Source organism: Leuciscus leuciscus, assembly GCF_965113295.1.
Source record: "Leuciscus leuciscus genome assembly, chromosome: 7".
Lineage (NCBI taxonomy): Eukaryota > Metazoa > Chordata > Actinopteri > Cypriniformes > Leuciscidae > Leuciscus > Leuciscus leuciscus.
In genome coordinates, this window is record NC_138731.1 from 8,604,835 (window position 1) to 8,629,077 (window position 24,243).

Here is a 24,243-nt window from a genome sequence, read left to right on the forward strand (position 1 = left end):
GGTCTACCATGTCTCTCAGCACGTCATTGACGAGTGCCTGGAAAACCGCTGGGGAGTTGGAAAGCCCGAAAGGCATGACCAAATATTCAAAGTGCCCCCTGGGGGTGTTAAACGTGGTTTTCCATTCATCCCCCTTCCTGATGCGGACCAAATGATAAGCATTAAGCAAATCCAATTTTGTGAAGACCGAGGCTTCCTGCAACTGCTCGAAGGCTGAAGACATCAACGGCAAAGGATAGGTATTCTTTACCGTGATGTTGTTCAGCCCTCGGTAATCAATACACGGTCGCAGGGAACCGTCTTTCTTCCCCACAAAAAAGAACACCGCCCCCGCTGGAGAAGAGGAAGGTCGAATGAACTTGGATGCCAGAGAATCAGAAATGTATTTCTCCATGGCCTCCCTCTTGGGAATAGAAAGAGAGTATAACTTGCCTTTAGGCGGAGACGTACCTGGCAGAAGATCTATAGCACAGTCATAGGGACGATGCGGAGGAAGAGAAGCAGCTCTGGACTTACTGAACACTTCCATCAGGTCAAGGTACTCTGCGGGCACATTTGACAAATTCACCGACTTCTCCTGCAAGACAGAACTGGACAAAGACGAACCAGCAGACATTAAACAAGACGCATACTAGCTGTGTCCCAATGTGAAGGCTGCATCCTTCGAAGGACGCAGACTTCGAAGCATGCAGCCTACGTGGCCTTCGAAGGAGGCTACGAATGTCGCCTTCATTGGATATCTAATTGAGCCACCAGGTGTCCCCAATTACCGCCTTTTAAACGGTGCGAGAGGAGAGCTGCCATCCTACATGACATTTGTGAAATTTCAAATTGCAATTGAAACGAGTAAATATGGAGCCAGAATTGCTCATTTTTATTTTTATTTTTTATATGTTACTGGAGGAGATGTTGGGGATTCATCCCCGGCGCCGCCGGGTGATGTATCTCAGGCTTTGCCAAGACCATGGGCAGGTAAATTTATCTGGTTTGCTGGTCCTTAATTGCACTTTTAAATGTAGCTAATTATTGGTTCAACTCACTTGAATAATCTAATGATACATATGAAAATACAAAATACACAAAATGGTTTGAATGTTGACTTAAATCTTACCAAGATTCAATTTTATATAGTTTATTCTCTTGACCATGGTGAACATATTTTGACAGGTTTTTAAACCCGGTTTTGTTTTTACACAGTTTAAACATAAAAAAAATAAAAATAAAAATAAAAATAAAAAGTTTAGGATTTGCAGCTGTCACAGTTGCTAGGCAACAATACCTCCATAAGTTAGTTGGCAACAATTTGTTAATAATGTGATGGACTGTAAGGAATTACATTTGTTAAGCATTCACATACAAATGTAAAGTACTGAAGTACTTTTTTCCCCTCATAGGACAGCAATACTACAAAAAACATGGTCGTTTACAATATGATGTATTTTTGTAAGTTAAACTACCCAACAGTAGGCTATATAAAGTACTTTAAATGTAACAACCTTCAACCTATTCAGAAGTAAAATGCAACATAGCAGAAATATTGATGCAAAACCATATACATATATGTATATGGTTTTGCATCAGTATTTCTGCTATGTTGCATTTTACTTCTTTACTTTTACTCTTTTACTTTTACTCTTGATGCATTAGAGTATGCAAAATAACACATTTACTTTTAAATATGACTAGAAGTTTTTCCCCAATGTGGTACACAATTCATTTCTCTTTTCCTTCTTTCCCTAATTAAGACCAGACCCCTGTACTGCAGAATAAACCTGGACGTTCCAGTGCTGGACAGGTTTTTTAATGAGATGGAAGACACTCGACCTGATTTTCGGCTGAGCAGGGAGGCCCTGAGAGTGCTGCTGGACCTGTTGAGAAATGACCGGCAACACGGATGGGGTTCCACAATAGAGACCCTGGTATTTCTTTTCTGGCTGGCGTGTGGTACATCATACAGGGTCGTCTCCAGAGCATTTGATATGCCTCGTTCCACTGTCCACCGCATTGTCCACCGGGTCGCTGAGGAGGTGGTGGCCATTCGCCACCAAGTCATTCACCTCCCAAACACCCCAGAAGACCTGGAGGCAGTTTGCCGTGGGTTTGCAGGGCTGGCAAGACACCGGGCTTTCTTGAAAGCTGCAGGAGCAATCGACGGCTGCCATGTCCGCATCAAGCCTCCAAGCGGTCCTGTTGGTCAATGCTACAGGAACAGGAAACTGTTCCCGTCCATCATCCTCCAGGCTGTTTGTGACCATCAGGGCCGCTTCATTGACACCTACGTGGGCTGGCCCGGGTCAGTGCATGACGCACGAGTGCTCCGCCACAGCCCACTGTTCAGGAGGTCAGTGTACCCTCCTCCAGGGCAATTCATCCTCGCAGACGGCGGGTACCCATGTCTCCAACACCCACTTCCCCTCATCACTCCCTACAAGAGGCCGGTACGAGGTGTGGGAGCCCAGCGCTTTAATGTTCATCATTCCAGGGCACGCTCCATTATAGAGCGTGCTTTTGGGATGATGAAGACCAGGTTCAGGGCCATCTTCCTGCAAGCGCTGGAGGTGCACCACACCTTTGTACCTCACGTAAGTGAATTAAAAATACATTTTAAAAATACTGCAAAATAATAAACGCAATCTGTTAAAAAATATAAATTAATTCCTTTATTCCATTTCAGGTCATAACAGCCTGTGCCATCCTCCATAACATCTGCCTTGGGGTTGGTGACATCATGGCCCCGGAGGATGAGCATGAGGAGGATGATGCAGAGGATGAGGGGGAGCACGGTTTGGAGACGGTCAGTGGTGCTCCGTGGCGTGACCAGCTGTCTGCAGAGGTGTCTGCCCTGGAGGAGGTGCCAATTGACCACGACTATTTGTAACAGGCAAGTAAGAGAATTGTAAAGTTACAATGCATGAGGAAAAAAGTTGAGTTTATTTTTTACTTTTCCCTCTCTCTGAAAATATCTCAGTGAGATGGCAGCCGTTGATTGAGTCAGCCCTGCAAACCTGTTGATATACAATGCAGTGGACAGTGGAAATATGCACTCAAACACTCTGGAGACCATCCCAGATGATGTCCCACCAGCAGGAGGCCTTACCAGGGTCTCTATTGTGGAGCACATCCCAGTCCAGCAGCACCATCAGGGTCTCCCTGCTCAGCTGAAAGTGTACATACATTTTTTTTTTTTTAATCTGATTTATGTACCATTAATTTGAATTGTTTTCCTGTTGTTGTAAATATTTGTAAAAAGTACTTGAAATCATTTTACATGCTAAAAAAAAACATGTATACAAGTCAAGAACAATTGTTTTATTTCCAAATGTATTTTTTTTAATTCCACATGTAAAACGTATTACAAAAATAAACAATGTACAAAAATTGCCTTGCCTCATTTACAAATAACTTAAATTCCATATAGGTTTTAACTCAACACAAACAGTGTACATAAATTACTTTGTATCATGTAAAAATAAGTGACAAAAAACATAAATACCAAAATTGCTTAACTAAAATTTTTTTTTTTCTACCATTCTCTCAAGGAGAGAAAACAGTCTGTCCATTCTCTCCCTGCTCTCTTGTGCTCTCCTCTCCTCCGTTTCCCTCTGAAATTGCATGTCCTCCCTCATTAGCTCAATGAGCTCGTCGCTGCCTCTTTTTCGGGCTGCCGGGGCTGCTGGGGCTGCCGAGGCTGCCGAGGCTGCCGGGGCTGCCGGGGCTGCTGGGGCTGAACTTGGCCCTGGTTTGTCCTCAGGGAGGGAGGCAATTAGGACAGGGGGGTTGTTGGAAGGCCTCTGTCCCAAAACCTCATCCATGAGGAGAAACCATGGCCAAGTTTCCGCAGTGGATTTCCCGCTCACCCGCTCACCCGCTCACCCCCTCACCTGTCCCAGGACATTTGCAATCCTAAGGCAGAGCAAATACACCATACCTGTTGTTAACAACAAGAACACCACAATACATTTCAGCAAAGATGTGTCAATTAACTTGCTTACCTTGTATTTTTTTTTTAAGTTGTCCCATTTTCTTTTGGCCTGCAAGGGAGTGACCTTCCCCAGCAGGTCCATTTTCTCCAGAATTTTCCTAAAAAAGAAGAAAAAAGGAAAGCCTTATGAAAAATATTAAGACAGGGTTGCAATCTTAACATTAGAAAAAAAAAGAAAAAAAAAATCACACAGCAGTACATGCATACAAAATACTCCTGGATTATATTCCTGGATCCTCAAGTTTCCTTAAAACGTTTGTAGACAAAAAAATACAAAATAGAGAAAGACTATTGCCTTAACTAGTTGTCTCATTGCTGTGGGCTTTGTATAGGGTGAGGGTTAATTTTTGCATACAAGAGGCAGCTAGTGGAAATATTACAAATGGTTAATGACTTTAATGACTTTATGACTTTTACCTCCAAGCCACAGTGGCCAAGTTTTTTGCCCCTGTAAAAAGAGAATCATTTTCGGCCCTTAATTTAATGAAGTCAGCCGTCTGCTCCTTGGTCCCTGAAACAAAAAGAATTACAACAGGTTTTGCCTCAGACCACCTGATAAATGAAGCTGCAGTTTTTTAGTTTAAGTTCAGGTTTTTTAAGAAACACCCCTGGGTTTTAACACTTGTTTCGCTGGCTATTTCAGGTAAATTAAACGATGTATTGCAGACACCGCTATGTTTTTCAGGTATTTTTATCTACCACATTTCAGATGGATTTGTGCTCCTGTTTTATTTACTTGAATATACCCTCCTACTTGAAATTCACTGCAAAAAATATTTTCTTACTTAATATTTTGTCTTGTTTCTAGTTCAAACATCTGAAAATTCTTAAATCAAGAAGCATTTAGCCTACAAGTAAAACATTTCCTGTTTTGGGGGAAAATTAGGTGAGTATTGCTTAAAACAATAAAATAATCTGCTAATGGGTTAAGCAAAATAATCTTAAATCAAACTGAAAACAAGATTATTTTTCTTACCCCATTTGGCAGATTATTTTGCTTATTTTAAGCATAAACTCACTTAATGGAGTTATTTTTTCCCCAAAACAAAACAATAACTTTTGTTTGTCTAATAAATGCTTCTTAATATAATATTTTTTTTGGATATTTATACTAGAACAAAACCAAACAACTAAGCAAGAAAAGCATTTTTGTTGATATTAAATGTAGTATTTGCTTAATTTAACTCAGTTGATTGTTTTCACACAGGGGTTCAGTGATTGGTCCACATTCATGCTTTTAACACTTGTTTCGCTAGTTATTTTAATAAATTAAAACACAATACTTACATTTATAAGTGAATTCCTCGGCCACCACACTACAGACACCCGACATTTTTTTTGGAATAAACTTGCGTGAAGTTGCGTCGTCACTCACCGTTTATATACTGGTCGTCACCGGCGCGCTATGAATTCTGGGGAAGGGTAGGCCATGAAGTATCCATTTTTGTATCCTTCGTTTGTCAGAGAAATGAAGTGCGCATTTGGCGGCGCATTTGAATGACATACCAAACTGGAGCAGCCTTCGTCGCGCCGCGGTGACGCAATCGGCCTTCCAAGCGTGCAGAGTTTGAATTGGGACAGCCTTCTTAGCACTGCTGTGACGCAATCTGCCTTCAAACGCGGCCTTCGAAGCGTGCAGTGTTTGAATTGGGACGGTCTTCGTCGCGCCGCGGTGACGCAATCGGCCTTCAAATACGGCCATCCGGCCTTCAAATACGGCCTTCGAAGTACGCAGCCTTCACTTTGGGACACAGCTAACGTTCAGTGCTCCAGGCAGAAATGGAGTTATGTCCCCAGTCAACCCTGGGGTTATGCTGCACGAGCCAGGGATGACCGAGGACAATGGGGATGTGAGGGGAGTCCAGAAGCAGGAATGACAGTTCTTCGGAATGATTGCCAGAAGTGATGAGAGTTAACTGAATGGTGGTGTAAGAAATAGTGGGTAACTCTTGACCATTGAGTGCGTTAACGGAGATCTCGTTGGTGAGTGGTATGGTGGGTATCTGAAGTTTGTGTGCTAGAGTCCAGTCCATAAAATTACCTTCCGCTCCAGAATCGATAAGCGCTTGACAGTGATGAGTGAGAGTTGCCCACTGCAATCTCACCGGAAGGAGAGTGGAAGAGGATTTCTGGATGGAGACCCCGCCTGACAGAATCCTCTTCTCTACTGCCGGGCTCGCTCTTTTACGGGACAGTTATTGAGAAAGTGACCTGAACCTCCACAGTAGAGGCATAATCCCCGGGATCTCCTTCTCTCCTTCTCCTCCCGGCAGAGCCGGGCTCGACCCACCTGCACAAGCTCGTGATCGTCGACGGGGCTGACCGCATCATGACCGCTGGGCTGAGGGAGTCCAAAATCTCTATGAACCGGAGTCGTACGAGTACGCTGCTCCAGGCGATGTAGGCGAGCGTCCACTCGCACAGCCAAGTCAATTAATCCGTTGAGACACGTGGGTCGCTCCAGGGTGTAGATCTCACATTGGATGCGGTCAGCCAGCCCATGCAGGAAGATGTCCCACTGCGCCTCCTCGTTCCAGCGGCACTCTGCGGCGAGGGTGCGGAACTCGATGGAATAGTCAGCGACAGGTCTTTCTCCCTGAACGATGTCCGCGAGCTGGCGAGCCGCTTCTCACCCTGCGACTGCCCGGTCGAACACCCTCTTCATCTCCTCCGAGAGTGCCACGAACGAGGAACAGCATGTTCGTTGGTTTTCCCACACCGCCGTCCCCCACAGAGCTGCACGCCCAGACAGCAGTGTAAGCACAAAAGCCACCTTCGAATCTTCAGCAGGCATAGCCAGTTGTTGTATTTGCTGGGTGAGCCCGGACACCTGCGCTACCAACGCCTGAACCGCTCGACCAGTGGCGGCAAGATTCTCTTCCTGCCGTTCCATACGAGCCGTGCTGTGAGCGAAATAATCCGCGAGCTCGGGTGTGCTTGCTGCCTCCATGATGGTCAGATCGTTTTGTAACGGGCAGTGAACAGAGGAGACAATAGCAAGTAAAACTGGTTCTTTATTGAACAACACAAAGAACCAGACTCAGAAAATGTAGGAAGATCATAGGAACAGTCTCAGTCTATTGCAGGCAGATCTCCCGATCACTCTCAGCATCAGAAGGAAGAACACAGGAACGGATGCGTTGGCAGCGCAAGCTTGCGTGGGCAACTCGAAGATGCATGGTCAGATGAATGAGGTGAAATCCCAGTGAAGATGAGACATGAAGACAAAACTACAACAGTGAATCTCCCAAATGAAGACACAGGTTGGAAACACGGGGAATCGAGGAAGAACAGGAACAGTACTGGGAAACATCCACAAACAACGATCTGACAAACACAAGACGCACGAGGTGAGTATAAATAGGCACAGGAAATGAGAATCAGCGGCGGAGGATAATCAGTGACCACGCCCACATACCCACACACACATAAACACAACACAAGGAAGAGTCAATAAATTCATCAACCGTGACATTTGTTTATTAAGCGTGCAGGGCAACCACCCATAATAGCATTACAATAATCAAGCCTTGATGTCATGAACGAATGGACTAATTGTTCTGCATTTGTCAATGAGAGCATATGACGTAATTTAGATATATTTTTAAATGGAAAAATGGGGTTTTACAGATACTAGACACGTGACTTTCAAATGAAAGATTGGTATCAAAGAGCACACCCAGGTTCCTAACCTACGACGAAGACTTAACAGAGCAGCCATCAAGTGTTAGACAGTATTCTAGATTAGTATGTGAGGAAGTTTTTTGCCCAATAATTAGAATATCTGTTTTTTCAGAATTAAGTAGTAGCAAATTACTACCCAGACAGCAAGCCAACATTGAATAAACATTGTTTTTCCATCTGAATCATCATTATGGTTGATATTGAAATTTCAATGCAAAATAAATGTTGAATCACCATTACCATATCGATGAAAACCTGATGTTATTAATGTTGATGGCAACAATATTGGAACAACATTGATCTACAGTTATCTTTAGGATTGATTAAGCATTGATATTTGGTTTACCCGGCGATCGCTGAATGTGTTGAAAAGTCGATTTATAGTTGACCGGGAAACTACGCTGTTGTTGAAAAGTCATCGACACATAGTTGACCGGGAAATATGATTGAAAATGCATCGATTTATTGGTTGACCGGGAAATATGATTGAAAATCCATCGATTTTTGGTTGACCGGGAAATCAACACCAACGTATTGCACCGGACACAGCTCATTTCTGGACCCTTGGCTCAAGCGTACAGGTAAGCTTGCTTAATGTTCGATATGAATGAATTGTACCAAAAAAAATACTGTTAGGCTGATCGTTAACATGATGGTTAGTGTAGTAACCGACGCAGTGCTGCAGTCACTGAAATGATTTTACCATTTCTTTTACCAAGTCACTGATTTTTGTTTTACCAATGTCTCAAAATCTGCCAAAAGTACTTTGTGGTTCTCTTCTAGGTTATAAAGTTAGCAAAACCTCAGAGTCCAGTCTATTTTTGTGATAGCTAGCTCAAAATACATGTCTGTACCCATTGCTAGTGTCGTGAAATCTATTAACACAGCACCGCTATTTCTTCTGACCGCCGGAGAACACCGGCGGAACCAACGCTAGCATAGTGCTCCACCTAGCGCTACCCACAGAAGTGACCGCGGCGGGACAGAATTACACAGAAGACATGACTTGCCTTTACTTTATTCAATGCAGAACTGTCTCGAGTTGTAACTGGAAATGCCGATTAGACCATCTCGTCGTAATACAAATCCAAAATATCAATAATCCTCGAGCAGGGCAGCAATATGCGTGCGATACGGTTTTGAAACTCCATTGTGTTTGTTTTCAGAAATGATAACAGTCGTTTTATACTAGTGCTTATGCGATATCACGATTTTTGAGGATCTTCTCCAAGATCTGCTTTTGAGGAAAACATTTCATTGGCGTTCTGTTCTGACATGCACCTTTTCTGAGCGCGGGGAAGCGCGCGCACTGTTACAGCGCCTGACAACCAGGCCTGGCGTCAAGGGGGGGCTTGGGGGGGCTTAGCCCCACATACTTCATATAGAAACAATTAAAATGCCTCGTTAATTTTAAAGACATAGCCTATTTATTATTATTAGCCTGTTTTTGCTGTGAGATTTATGAATATTCCTCCATGCACCCAGTATTTAAGCAGAAATGAATATGTGCGATTAGTCGACCAGAAAAATCTTTTGTCTATGGTAACTCTAATCAATGACCACACAGACGCGTTTCAGCCTAAGCCATCATCAGTGTGTGGTGTGAAACACCAAAAGGATTGCTTTTTAAACATCACAGGTGAACCCCATTAACGTCATCAAATCATCTGCACCGTCAGGTGCATCAGGTTACCAACATAGCAGAAACACACAAGGAATAACAAAACAAAACAGGCCATAGATAAAATGCTCACATGTAACCTCTATAAACAACCACAAAAAAAAAAAAGACGAGCAAAAATAAAATAAAATAAAATACAAATTACATTAAAAATTTAAAATAATAATAATAATTAACATATTAAATAAATTGAACACAAATTTAAACATAAGAATTAAATTGATTACATTTAAACCATTGGGGTATACTGTTTGAAGCGTATAAATCCAAAAAGCCTCTAGATAAAACATGCCAATGCTTATTCACTATTGATTTAATCTCACCCGAAAGTGGAGAAAATGTCGTAGATAAGACAACTCGATTATCTGAAATGGCTGTTTTTTTTCTTAAAAAGTGATTCTCGTTCAATGCCACGTACATATCCAAACTTGAGTCGAGATTTGTATTATCGTAACCTTTAGAAAGGAAACGGTCATATACTATTTTCACCTGGTTTTCAAATTCTTCATCAGTACTACAAATCCTCCTTATACGCAAAAACTGACTATACGGGAGGCTTTTTTTCATAGATGGTGGATGGTAACTTTTAGAATGTAAAAAATTATTCTTATCTGTGGATTTACGAAATACTGCCGTCTGTAGCGCCTGTCCAGTAGATCTAAAAACCTTAACGTCAAGAAAGGATATAGAAGACAAACTGTATTCCAAGGAAAATCGTCAGCCTTTGGTGACCCACCACCTGTGCCTGTCTGTGGGTATTCTTTTTCACTGCTAAAACAGTACAGACAATGTGTGAGCAGGCACCTTCTGGGTACAATATATGCTTGTGCTTTGTTAAATATTAGTCAGGGACCATACCATTCTGCAGAATGTTCTTGTATTTGATTTTGACCTGCTGCCATGTCCGTTTTGGCCCGTTCATGTTTAATCTACATCACACACACACACACACACACACACACACACACACACACACACACACACACACACACACACACACACACACACACACACACACACACACACACACACTTTATCACAAGAACATTTAATGGAGTCACACTGCAAAAAATTACTTGGTATTTTTGTCTTGTTTTCAGTAAAAATATCAACAACAAAAAAAAAATCTTAAATAAAGATGTATTTTCTTGATTTGCTAAATGACCTAGCAAAATAAGTATAGTTTAGACAAAAAATATAAACTTTAAGTAAATGTGTGCTTAAAACAAGCAAAAAAATAAAATAAAAAAAATCGGTCAATATAATAAGAAAAATTCTCTTGAAATAAGTTTACTTTTTCCATAAACACTTCATTTTAGAAAAGTTCTCTTGTTTCACTGGCAGATTTTTTTGCTTATTTTCCTAGGTAATTTTGCTCAAGAAAATATTTAATTTTTACTGAAAACAAGACAAAAATACTAAGTAAGAAAGACATTTTTGCAGTGCAGTGAGCAACCGACCTTGGGTCCTTTGAAAGGCGCTATATAAATTAAAGTGATTATTATTATAGCTCATCTATTTATTCAATTAAATTTTATTTATATAGCACTTTTCACAATTGTTTCATTCTGTCAAAGCAGCTTTACATTAATAAAAGCAGGAGAAACACAAAAAAAAAAACGGTGGACAACATAAGAAGCAGAGTACAACGGCTAAGATTAAACCGTACTGAGCGTAGTAACGTTAAATAATAATGTAAGGCTTTAATAATAATTTATCATAGCTTTATACAGTGTGATGGAGTTACTTTACACAATTTCACTCATTTCTGCAGTGCATTTCAATTAAAAATTTAACCGTTTCATAATTACAGTACAACTGCGTTTTTGGAGATGTGAATTAAATATTTGAATTGTAATTGTGATGTTTCAGCGGAGCGGTGAGTGTGTAATTGTGCACTACTTACGCATTCAGGCGGTCTGCAATACTTTGCCACGCTTTTTCTCTTTGCTTTATCACTGTGGCGGTGTTGCCTTTCTTCTTAATTATATCTTTTACCTCCTCGTATGCCTCCATGAGGATTTGTGCTTCCGACGGGGAAAAGTACGCGGCTCTAGTTGCCATGGTAAATCAGTTAATCTGTGATCTGTGGCGGGGTCTATTTGAGTGAGCCGTGAGCGCGCACCTATCCAGGATTGGTTTCACCTGGCTTAATGAATCCGTGTCTGTATGGAGTTTCTTTTGTGTCTTTTTTATTCAAACAAACATATTGTGTTTGAGAGTAAAACTAATTATTTTGTAATTAAAATATATATATATTGCAAAAAAAGTCTTCCTAAGGCTCAAAAATAAAGAAGTTGATAACAGAATTATTTGCAGTGCGTGTAAATCTTTGAAAACCTTTATTTTTCCTTGTGCACTTCGAGAACTTTTCATCCCAAACCCACACATTTTGCTCTCTTTTCTGCTGTCTTTTTTGCGGGTCAAAATATTTTGCTTGCGAGGTGAATAGTTTTGCAAGTTGAAAAGTTTTGCAAGTTGAAAAGTTTTGCGAATTGAAAAGTTTTGTTTGCACGTGAAGCTGTAGCTCAGTGGGCGGTCTCTACCAACCAGGATGAAAGGCCTTTTTCTATTGGTCACCCTCGATTGAAGTGACTAGTTGGCCACGCCCACTGCGGTTTCCCGCCGCTGCTGCTGCCACCGAGAAGATAAGAGAAGCGAGAATGGCGAGCAACAGGTCGTTTACTGGGTAAGATAACTAATTTAATATCATAAACGCAGTGACAAGTGAACTGAATGATTCTCTCTTCTTATGCTGTCCCATTTAAATACTTAACGTTGGCTAGACCAGTATGTAGTTAGTGTTACCGTTGACTAGATTTTATCTATTAGCCAACACTAACGTTAGCAGCCAGAGCCACCATTAGTAACGTTTGCTGTGTGATCGTCGATGTCCAGTGTTGCTAGCTGAGCTGACATTCATGATGACATTGGATTTTCTCAGCGTAAAGGTTAAGAGGCACTATTTTCGATGTTCGTAGAGTTGGGCCTAGGTTCTGGAATAAAAATATAGGCGTCCCGCGTGACGTCACGCCATTTGGAGTAGCCATCTTGGCGGAATAGAGAATGCTAAACCGTCGGCGAAATATTCCTATCATGCCCGAGCGATGCTGTGCAGTTGGATGCGATCAGATACGTGATCATACAAAAGGAATATCTTTATAGCGGGTGCTAGAGTTTTGCGTGTGTTCGGCCAATCAGCGTGCACTAAAGTCACTGGTAGTTCATATTAGTGCTGGTTTAGACCCTACTCTTCTGCCATTAGTTCAAGAAACTATGAAAAGGTTCCTCCGGTGCACCAGTCCATTAAAGTCATAGGCACGTTATTATTTTCACCCCCAAAAAATAGTTTTAAGCCAGTTATTTATATATTTTGCAATAGTGTGTCAGAAGGAAATATCAGTTTACTTTTCCAAACATTAATTTTGCCATTAATTGTAATAATTCAATGAGATTTATATATGCACAAGGAGTCTGACAACAGTCGAGTATGATCTGATCTCACCATCATCGAGTTTGTCTGGGATTACATGAAGAAGCAGAAAAAATGGAGACAGACTAAATCCAGAAGGACTGTGGCTACGTCTCCAAGACGCTTCTGTTTCTTCATGTATTTCCAGACAGACACAGACAGATTATTTAGCACAAGTGCATTGAGTCTGTTAACGAAACTGCATGTCTCTAGAACTCCAAAAGTTACATAGTACCTTTAAAGGGACAATGTGTAGCTTTTTAGGTATTTTATTATCTAAAATCTATATTTTTATTCATAAATATGCCCTCAATGGTGTACAAATACCTATGCCAATGTTCAGACTAATCCTCGTAAACGAAGAATTTATTATCTTTATATACATGGGACGGGTAAGTCCACAGAGGCTTCCATGTAGTTCCGCCATCTTGAAAAACTATAATAGCAGAGAGGGACAAAAAGTACTAGGCCAACGCGTTTCCACAACGCGTTTCGTTCAGAGCCAGCGTCACGTGACTGAAGCCAGCAGAAGCGGAGGAGCAGAGCAGTGAGAGGCGCTTGTCACCGCCGCGGCAAGTTTAAAAGGCTGCACTGCACGGTTATTTATACACCGTTCATTCATACATACATATGAGTCACAGGATAAGGAGTCCTCGTCGTCGAAAAAGTCCAAAATAGATCGTAAAAGGAAACGTGACCGGAGATTACAAAAACAAGGGTTACTGTCAGGATAGCTAATGCAGGAGAAAGCTTTCAAAAGAGACCCTGAAGTTGCCTGCTTTCTTCTCGACAGGTAAGTCAATGTTACAGTCTTAATTACAAGCTTTTTTTTCATTGCTTGGTTGTGTACTTTATTATATAGACAGTCGAACATTTATAGTTAAAAGTTAAACAGGCTCTTTGATGAATAGCAGCTATTGAGTAAAGTAACGTTAGAGAAGGCTCTGATGATGATGATATCTAACAATGCACATACTTCAAAAAATATAACGAGTAAAGAAGGCATTACTACTAATTACCATAGTTAATGTTTTTGACAGTCAGTAGTTCATACTGTAACATTCTTTTTTTCGTTGTTTCAAGTTTCAGTTTGTTTTAAATAACAAACATGTTCACCCGAAGAAAAACTCGAAGTGCTATTATAAGACATACTGTCATAGCTTTTAGGTACATAACGGCTACCGTAGATGCAACGCGCATTTGAAAAAGTGAGGCGCTGGAGAGCATTATTCGTTTGAATGCAAAATACAATTTCACCACTAGATGGGAGAAATTCCTACACAATGTCCCTTTAAGTAAAGGAATAACAGTGATTGTAATTTGTGATCAATTAACTGAATTTTGATTTAGTCAAAAACTAAGTGCACAGTTAAAATATATATGCTTCTGAATGTTATGTATTTGTTACATCAGCTAATTTTGTTTTTAAATGTTGTTTCTCTTTGCAGGACTACGCAATGGCAGATTTTGCATAGGTCTGTGGATAGACTTGGTTGCATTGTTAATAGGCATCCCATTGACTTTGAATATCTCCATTTTGTTTGCTGTCAGGAGTTACAGTTTGTTCGAGCTGGAGCATCATATATAGACATACCCCAGGGTGTGGTGGATGCTCTAGAACAGTTAAATGAAGTTATTGCCAATTACCTTTCAAAGAGTGTTGTCCCTCCATTGTTGGACAATGTAGCTGTACCTGAATGGAGTGGAAGTGTGGGGCGTCCCAGACTAAACATTCAAAAAGAAACTCTCCAAGATTTGCTCAGCATGCACTTACCTCTGGCCTCTTTGGCTGAAGTGCATGGCATTTCAAGATCAACCTTATACAGGCGAATGAAAGAGGAAAGTCTGTCTGTTAGGAGCAACTATTCTGATCTTTCTGATCATGAACTTGATCAGAAGGTTAGATCTATAAAGGGAAGAACACCTCATGCGGGATACAGGCTGGTGAAAGGATCTCTACAAGCAATGGGACATCGAGTTACATGGAGAAGAGTGAAAATGTCTTTGCAACGTGTGGATGGTGCAGGAGTACTTTCAAGGATGGTCCAGCTGTCATGCGTCGCAAGACGTACATACTCTGTTCCTGCTCCTTTGTCTCTTGTCCATATAGACACGAATCATAAGTTGATAAGGTAATTTTTAATACTTTTATTTTTAATTAAATATTAATCATAGCTTTACCATACGTTTGTCTTGTGTAATTTGTGATGTTGATGTTATATCGCTAAATCTCATTATACATACCAAAAGTTTGGGATCTGTAGGTTTTTTTAAAATATATTATAGAAAAAAGTCCCTTGGCCTCATCAAAGCTGAATTTATTTGATCCAAAATACAGTAAAAACAATATTATTGTGAAATATTATTACAATGTAAAATAACTTTTTTCTATGTGAATATATTTATATACAGTAAAGTGTAATTTATTCCTGTGATCAAAGCTGAATTTTCAGCATCATTACTCCAGTCTTCAGTGTCACATGATCCTTCAGAAATCATTCTAATATGAGTTGATGCTCAAGAAAAATGTCTTATCATTATTAGTGTTGAAAACCTTTATGTACAAATTTGTTTCAGTATTCTTTGATGAATAGAAAGTTCAAAAGAACAGTTAATTTGAAATAAAATCTTTTGTAACATTACACACTACTGTTCAAAAAAAGAAATTAATACTCGGCAATGATGCATAAAATTGATCAAAAGTGACAGTAAAGACAATGTTAAAAATATTTATATTTTAAATTGTCAAAGTATTTCACAATATTACTGTTTTTGCTATATTTTGGATCAAAGAAATGCAGAAGAGACTGATCATCAATTTTTTTTTACTTTTTTTTTATGTGTGAATACTGACTTTTTTTTATAGGTACAACATAGTGATTTTTGGGGCTGTTGATGGCTTTTCAAGGAAGGTACATATTTATTAATCAACCCTTCATCATTTCTCTTGTATATCTTGCATATCGATATTAAGCTGTTGTGTCCAACTCCTGAACAGATCTTTTACCTGGATGTTGCTGGGAATAACAAAGCCAAAACAGCTTTTGGGTTTTTCATGGATGGAGTAGAAAAAAATGGATGGCCATCAAGGTATGCACATTATACAGATTGATTTCTCACAAATTCTTTACAAAAATGGTCCCACTGATAATTAGGGATCTTATGACTACAGTTTTAAACATTTCATAAGGTATCCAGAAAAAGAGCCACATTATGTTACAAACCTTTTCTTTCAAAGGAACATTGTTAATAAAAGATCTGTATAAGATCCTTTTCCATATAAAAACTTTGTTTTTACCCTTTTTACAGATGTACTATGAGCATAAATATTGTGAAGAAAAAGTTTTTTTGTAAGATACTCTTTTTACAGATTACTCATAGTACCCAGTCATAATCAGGTACTGGAACTGCCCGTGCTATAAAGATTGTTTTAGCCGAGTTTGGTGATGTGACTATCGTGGATGTGCACATCGCAATATCGATGTTAAAACAATACATCGGGCAGCCCTAGGTTGTAGATTTAAGGCTCTTGACTTGGAACCAACACACATAATACTTCTAATAATCAAACTGCTCTTTCTGACTGTTTTAGAGTACGAGCAGACCAAGGGGTTGAGAATGTAGACATTGCTCGGTGCATGTTACTGTGCGAGGAACTGGCCGTGGCAGCTTTATTGCTGGCAAAAGCGTGCATAACCAGAGGTAATTAAATAGGAGAGCATGGTTAATGTATATTTCTTATACTTTAAAAAAAAAAAAATTATGTAAACTTTTAAAATGCTTTGCAGTTAAATCAAACACCTTACACTTTTCTCTGCCTTAGAGTGGAACGGCTATGGAGAGATGTTTGGACTGCTGTAACATCAAGTTACTACAATGTTCTCCACAGCTTGGAAGAGGAGGGATTAATTGACCTGTCTAATGCTGTTCACCTATTCTGTGTGAGATATGTTTTCATCCCCAGAATACACACAGATTTGCAGCATTTCATAGAGATGTGGAACTGTCATCCCTTGCGAACGGAGGGAAATTTGTCACCGAATCAGCTTTGGAATATTGGGATGTTGCAAGCACCTGTGTCAGAGCCTGATTTTGCAGAGGTATGCATTACTTAAGATAGATAAAACATACTGCCTTATGGTACTTTGTAAGGTGATTGTTCTTGTAATCAATGCCTGTCCCTCCCTCCCAGATTTTGCAAGCAGAGGAATTATTCTTCCAGAATCCACAGATTGTTGACTCTGAACATGGAGTCATTGTCCCAGAGATACCTTGCCCCTTGTCACCTGAAGATTTTGCTACTTTACAGAATCAAGTGAACCCCTGCGTTGAGTCCACTTGTTTTGGCTATGACATCTACGTACAAGCATGTCAATTAACTTTAAATTTAATGTTATAAATATATAAAGCCCAAGCAGTGTTCGTTCATGCTTTCTCTCGATCGCGATTTGTACTCTCTGTAGTGGACTGAGCTCTTAGTAGTGGAATGAGTTTTCTGTAGTGAAATTATTTTTCTGTAGCGGACTGAGTTGTGTGCTATGTGCTTTGTATTGTGTGGTCTACCTTTGCATTTGCTCTGAGGTATCGGGCAACAGCTGATATAGTGGGAAGAGAACGCAGGTCAGTATATCGCGATATACACTGCACCCGTAGCAGATGATTGTCTAGATACACTAGGTAAGAAGTGAGCGCCACTTAATGTATTTTCTGTTTTGTTAGGTAGTTAAGTTAGGGTGCCGGATGCACCGAAGATTTCGGTTTATTTTCTACCTTTTTCTTTGGTTAGATTAGGTTTAGATTAAGGATTGTTTTGTTATATTTTGTTCTTTTCTTTGGTGCTGCTTTTGTTCTTTTCCCATTTATCACATTGTACATAGCGCACATTATTCTTGTTATTTTACTGGATCTAGTGGCTTTTATGTGAATAAAAATTCAGTAATTTTTCTCTTTCAAAGATTGTTTGTCATGTTCTTCCACCTCACTTCACATCCAGCAGCATATTAATATATAAATGTTACAGTACATTCCCTACTTTTAAAGTTCGTAACAGTACATGTATGAAAAAAAGGGCTCCTGCTGTATGGTTTGCCTTAAATGTAATTTATTAAGTTGATTTTAATTTCTTAAGTATTTTGCCTTTAATGAGAAAAAAACCACAAAAATAAATTATGCAATAAGGAACTTTTTTTATTAGAACTTGTTTGTGGCTCCCACAAGAAATTGGAAGATATTTGTTTAGTTTTTTTACATGTACACCAAATGGAGGGAAAGATCTCTCAGATTTCAATAGAAACATTCATTTGTGTTCCGAAGATGAACGAAGTCTTACAGGTTTGAAAAAACATGAAGTTGAGTAATCAATGACAGAATTTACATCTTTGGATGAACTATCCCTTTAAAAACTTTACAAAGAATAACACAATTAAAGAGAATGCTTTGATATACATTACACTCTGTCAAAGCTTGCCCCATATGTAACAGCAGTTTGCATGAGTGTTTTGAAAGACTCGTAATCTACCATATGGACTACAGGAAATGTTATGGTATTGGTGCAAGCACTGACAATTGGGTAACACACAGTGTGGTTTGGCATGTGCTGTAGACAGCAATGGTCAAATTTAAACACTATATTAAACTTCTCCCTTTCTGACACAAGCAGATGCCTGTGAGCTTGCCCAGTCATCCACTGCATTATCTTTGGCACAGACAAGTTTTCTCCTGCTGCTGCATCTTCTGCTTGTGTGTCTTCAGAAGAAATAAAGAGATGTAATGAGAATTAATGTTTTAGTTTACTTATACTCTTTTACATTGGGAACTAAAGTAGCATATTTACACACCTGGTTATCAAATAACATAGCACGTTATAAAAACATTTTAAGTCCATACCTTCAAGTTCAAGTAGGAAATCTTGAAAGAATTCCATGATTTTTGACTCTTTCACTTGTTTAATCGAACCAATTGGGCTCATCTCTGGGGCCAGGTGGGATAAAATGTAATGGGAGTCAACCTAAACACCAAAAAGAAAAGCATGAAAATGTATTTCAACATTTGCAATTTGTGACATAATACAAAAAAAACCCTAAAATGCTCAAAACAGAATTTCTACATACTTTGTCGTCATATCCTATGACAAAGAGATCATGACACTCCTGTGGCTTTTTCTGCATGACTTTGATTAGATCGTATATCTCAAGGCCCACACGCAGTTGTTGCAGCATTGGGATGCGTTTTGTAGTAATATGTAGAGCAAGAGCTCTGGCAAAACAAGAATAAAGACAAAAATAAAACATTAAAATGCTTCAAATTTAAAAACAGGGCATTCAAAACAACAAAGTAAATTATACAATTTATTTGCATAATTTAAATGAATTCCTTTTTTGTTTAAAGAACAATTATAATGTATGAGTCTGTATATATAGAAAGACCTATGAGAAAGACTCATAGCTCCCATCAAAGAAGTCTATAATTGCGAGTGTGATATGTAAGTAATAAGGTACGAGAGGATGTGCTGTATCGTGAATAAGTCACGGCTGAAGGGCGCTGTTAAGTGCCTGCAACCCCTTCAGCCGTGACTTATTCCTGATACAGCACAGCCTCTCGTACCTTATTGCTTTTAGAAAACGGTTTTCACAATGCAAATATTAAAGCAGAAAAATATTTATCTATGCAACTATCATGAAGTAAAATCACTTAAAGCCTTCCTTCCGCTGGAAAAAATAGTTCCTGATCGTAAAAACAGCAACAGAAGTTACATACATTATTTCACCAATAGATGGCGGCAAAGATTGTCTTATTGAGTGAGTCAGTCAGTAGAGAAGACTTTTATATTGAAAGGACTCAAACGTGTGATCACAGAGAAGGAAGATCACAGCGGACTGATTTTTTTTTTATTATGAATATAGGACTGACCTGAAGGAAAATGCTATGTCTAATGTAAATGCAGTTACCCTCGCTTACTCGATCTCTCACAATACTCTAGCTTCAATGAACAATATCAATGAGATCAAACATGTTTTTAAGTTGCTATGTGTGGTTGCTAGGGGTGTTGTGTAGTGAAAAATGTAATCGTTGGGCGAAGCGGTCATAGCCGTGTTTGGCTATATCTGCTTTAAAATGTACCATATTACAACTCAGCAGGCATTGTAATTCTGTTAAGTATTGATGATTATGTAAATGAACCATAACCTTTTTTTCCTCAGTGCTGAGTCTGACATACCTCAATATGCTTTCCTTGTGGTCAGTGTTGATCGGTCCAGTGTAGCCACAGTCCAGGATTTCTTTTGTGAAGTTGGACAGGTCAGATGCATCTTCAATCTACAAGTACAATTTTACCTTTAATAAATATTAAACTGCATGATTTCACTGCTGATTTTTAAAGCAAAACCAATTTGTCAGTGGCTTTATAACATGATAACAGCAAACTAATTTCCTTATGGATAGAGAACTTGTATCTAATGAAATGAAGTCAACCAGACCTACCATTTTGATTAGTGGTGATATCTCTGTGTCATGTACACCATCCCTTTTGATGTTACCGGTAACAAGGTATTCGTAACACCACTCTTGCATAAACCGTGGTGGCGGTCCTCCTTGCGCAATGCTCACAGCAAATATTTCACCTGCAACTCTAGAAATATATACTGTTTTATATATGGACAACAGTTCTTGGCACTAATATAGAGTGGTATACTTGTATAAATGTCTGTATATAGAAGTACTATTATGTTACTTCAAATAAAGAAAAGAAAAATATGTATTTACTTAGGCAATTTCAAACTTTTCTTTCTTCTACAGGATTTTTTTTTTTTTAAATAATGTTTCATCTGACTTGGGTATATTATAAAATACAGTTGAGTTTTAAACCTCATTGATTTTTATTATGTGGACAAAAACAGCTGAAACTTTCTTCAAAATATATTTTCTCCTGCAGACCCTCATGGCATACCAAACTTTTCTTTCATCAATGATTTAGAAGGAATTGTTTGAATATAAAGTTAACCCAAAATCCAAATGGCAAGACACATACTTGAACAGCTCATTGTCCAGATCATTGAGGGAGTACTTCGGTGTTTTTCCTTTCTTCGCATCACCTTCAAAGAGACGTTTTTCAATGCCAGCAACCATTGCTAAATCCAAAAAAAGAATAAATATCATTAGGCTAGGCAGTTAGGGGCATTGAAAAAAAAAACAGTACAACTGTGATATTTCAGATACAGACTGTATTTTTAGAATAATGAAATCTAGGAATATTTTTTAATTTTTACATGTCAACTAAATGTATGATTAAAGCAAACTACCCACTGGACAGAAATTCTTTCCTCAGTGCCCCTGTGTCAACTCCTGGCTCTCCCAGGAAGATGATTTTCAAGGGATTGACTGGGCTTCCCATTTTTTGACGTTTCCACAGCTTCAGACCTCTCTCAACCATGTTGTCTCGTGACACACAGATTTCAAAGGTCTTTGTGGTATTCATCTGTGCTGCTGCATGACGAATCACATCCTCCTCACTGAAATAAATATATATCCTTTGCAATTTACTTTAAGAGCAATGATAATTTACAGAAGCAATGAACATAATCAGATAGGATACCATGAGATATGATCCAAATCAGAGCAGGGTATTTTTTCTGGCACTCCATCTGGACTAATGTTAAAAAAAAAAAAAAAAATTATATAACAATTAATGTATATACTTAGGTTTTAAACATTTCATCACTTTTAAACATTTTCAAACACTTCAGCAATAGTGTAAACAAATATTAAAGAAATATTATACCCATAGATGATCACTCAACATGCCATTTGCCCAGAGAAACACAATGAATTTTATGATTTCTTTTATAAAGACTTTTTTTTTTTTTAAGGAGAATAATATATGGATATATTATATGAATATCTACATATCTGTGAATATCTGGCCAGATTTAATTTGGTCTATATTGTGAGTGGTTTAATTAATAAGTGCTTCAAACCATATTGAATCAATATGGTTGATTTTTTGTGAATAAATAATTACATTTTGACTTGTTCATCATACAGTGATCATATGGATTCAGAGAACAAAAGTTATAACTAGGTGTTATTTTAAAAGGGATACTCCACTTTTTTTCATATTAAACTATAGCCCCTTTGTGTGTGAACGCAAACTCGTCCCGGAACGCGCGCTGTGTGAACAAAAGCCGTAATAATGCCGTGTCGTAGTGATGACGCTGAAGCCGGGATCGTTCGCCAGCTGTGAAACGGTACGTAATGCGCAAGTTTATGATCGAATCAGAGAAACAAATGCACAGGCGTGGTTTCTCGAGAGAGAGAGATCGCAGCTCATAAGCAAACTTAAGACACTGCTGAGATTACAAGTCACATCGATGTCACGTGTCTTTACGGCATTTTTACGGGTTGTGTGTGAACGCACTCTCTGATTCCGGAAAATCACTGGCAGTGTGAATGAACCAAAATCAAACGAACCCGGGTCAAATCCCGGGTCACTTTATCCGTGTATTTTCCGGAATCTCTGTGTGAAAGGGGCTTATGTTATTCCCTTAACTAAGATGAGTTGATACATACCTCTCTCGTCTCAGTGTGTGCACTCAATCGCTCTGGCGCGCGGCGACATTTTGATAGCACTTAGCTTAGCCTAGTTCATTCATTAGGGACCAAACAGAGATGAAGTTAGAAGCGACCAAACACCTCCACGTTTTCCCTATTTAAATACAGTTACACGAGTAGTTATCCGACCAAGTATGGTGACACAAAATAAAACGTGGTGCTTTTATAAGCAGGTAAAAAGGATAACTATAATGTATGGCGGATTAGCACTTGGAAGCACTTCGACTCGGCGCAGTAAAAAGTCACGTTGGTTCTAATGACAGAATTGAGAGGGAGAGGATTTTTCAGGAGTGATGATATCACTGCGCTGAGTCGAAGTGCTCCCAAGTGCTATTCCGCCATACATTATAGTTATCCTTTTTACCCGCTTAGAAAAGCGCCATGTTATATTTTGTGTCACCATACTTGGTCGTGTAACTACTCGTGTAACTATTTAAATAGGGAAAACGTGGAGGTGTTTGGTCACTTCTAACTTCAACTCTGTTTGGACCCTAATGAATGAACTAGGCTAAGCTAAGTCCTATCAAAGTGTCGCCGCGCGCCAGAGCGATTGAGTGCACGCACTGAGACGAGAGAGGTATGTATCAACTCGTCTTAGTTAAGGGAATAACAGTTTAATATGAAAAAAACGGTGCAGTATCCCTTTAAGCTTTATTGCGAGTCACTATTACTATTACCTTTCTCCACAAAAGCTGGCATGCAATTCTAAGTCAGAAACTGGAAAGGTTCCTAAGCATATTGGGCACCGGGTCTCAAGTGCCTAAAAGTTAAAGACAAAATGTTTGCAGGGCCAATTTTTTTTAGAAGTAATTGATCATTTACAATGGCTACGTTTACATACAACCAAATAATCCATTAGTAATCTGATTGAATTAGATTTTTCGTTGTTTCATCAGTCCATCTTTCATACTCATCCACAGACACTTTATTTTGGGCGTTTTTAATGTTTGATAAATATAAGCAGCACGACAGTTCATGTGCTCATCGTCTCCTAATCAGAACCCGAAATAGATCAATAATGTCTGCTCTTTAAAACAAAGAAAAGAAGCAATGTAGGAGAATTGTATGCGCAAACAGCAGGAAACACTAAATATTCATGCAGTGAGCGCATTTTAAATAATCATAATTTGAAGCTTGTGGCATATTAACACACACATCAACCTGATCACTTTATGTATCGCTCATGTAAACTATGTTCGGATTCAATCAGTCAGAATGACTTCGTTCCAGTTGAAACAAAAGGTGTCATGTAAACATAGCCAATGTTTAATTTAGCTTTTGCTTGTGTACCTCCTGAGGGTGATGTATAACATTAGATGATGTTGCCTCCTCTATAAACACCAAGGGCCCTATCTTGCACCCAGCGCAAGTGACTTTGTACACCGACGCATGTATCATTCCTATTTTGCACCCGCGCAAAGCGGACTTTTCCCTCCACAGAAGCACGTCGGTTAACTAAGAAATACACTTGCGCTCCCGGGGGCGGTTCAGCGCAAAGAGGAGGCGTGTTCCGGCGCAAACGTTCCTTCTTGCTATTTTGCAGGTTTAGAAAACAATTGCGCCACTAACCAGGAAAAAATTGTTTAAAGTCAGTGGCGCGTTGCGCATGTTATTCATAGGCTATTTTAAGGGCGCATGCTTGGCCATAATCAATGTAGCGTGTGCACAACACGCACTTTGATTCTCTCATCTACACAGAAGCAGCAGTTTTCATTTTTGCAAATCATACATTATTACGATAGATAGATAGATAGATAGATAGATAGATAGATAGATAGATAGATAGATAGATAGATAGATAGATAAACAATTTATTAT

At 39.1% G+C, this 24,243-nt stretch overlaps 3 protein-coding genes across 5 annotated transcripts; 2 read left to right on the forward strand and 1 right to left on the reverse strand.

Annotated features, from left to right (window-relative positions):
* Nucleotides 1-701: 701 nt before the first annotated feature.
* Nucleotides 702-3,202, forward strand: LOC309503414 (putative nuclease HARBI1). The gene is made up of 4 exons (XM_082176231.1): nucleotides 702-972; nucleotides 1,746-2,582; nucleotides 2,675-2,885; nucleotides 2,973-3,202. The coding sequence occupies exons 1-3, from the start codon at nucleotides 853-855 to the stop codon at nucleotides 2,876-2,878; spliced, it is 1,161 nt and encodes a 386-aa protein (XP_082032357.1). The 5' UTR covers nucleotides 702-852; the 3' UTR covers nucleotides 2,879-2,885; nucleotides 2,973-3,202.
* Nucleotides 3,203-10,657: 7,455 nt separating this feature from the next.
* On the forward strand, nucleotides 10,658-17,850 carry LOC309503432 (uncharacterized protein). Of its 3 annotated transcripts, XM_082176262.1 has the most exons (8): nucleotides 10,658-11,791; nucleotides 11,826-12,036; nucleotides 14,268-14,951; nucleotides 15,686-15,731; nucleotides 15,818-15,909; nucleotides 16,412-16,521; nucleotides 16,643-16,919; nucleotides 17,012-17,850. In XM_082176262.1, exons 2-7 carry the CDS (start codon nucleotides 12,011-12,013, stop codon nucleotides 16,678-16,680), a joined length of 996 nt encoding a protein of 331 aa, XP_082032388.1. In that variant the 5' UTR covers nucleotides 10,658-11,791; nucleotides 11,826-12,010; the 3' UTR covers nucleotides 16,681-16,919; nucleotides 17,012-17,850. The 3 variants fall into 3 exon arrangements, with proteins under 3 accessions (XP_082032388.1, XP_082032387.1, XP_082032386.1); XM_082176261.1 differs by having other exon boundaries at nucleotides 10,658-12,036; XM_082176260.1 differs by lacking the exons at nucleotides 10,658-11,791; nucleotides 11,826-12,036 and having other exon boundaries at nucleotides 13,675-14,951; nucleotides 17,012-17,787.
* Nucleotides 17,851-18,039: 189 nt separating this feature from the next.
* On the reverse strand, nucleotides 18,040-23,761 carry LOC309503421 (G2/M phase-specific E3 ubiquitin-protein ligase-like). Its single transcript, XM_082176242.1, has 10 exons — nucleotides 23,716-23,761; nucleotides 23,103-23,185; nucleotides 21,410-21,463; nucleotides 21,121-21,326; nucleotides 20,846-20,945; nucleotides 20,299-20,446; nucleotides 20,036-20,133; nucleotides 18,930-19,074; nucleotides 18,706-18,826; nucleotides 18,040-18,564 (listed from the first exon to the last, which is right to left on the reverse strand). Exons 4-10 carry the CDS (start codon nucleotides 21,290-21,292, stop codon nucleotides 18,266-18,268), a joined length of 1,083 nt encoding a protein of 360 aa, XP_082032368.1. The 5' UTR covers nucleotides 21,293-21,326; nucleotides 21,410-21,463; nucleotides 23,103-23,185; nucleotides 23,716-23,761; the 3' UTR covers nucleotides 18,040-18,265.
* Nucleotides 23,762-24,243: the final 482 nt, after the last annotated feature.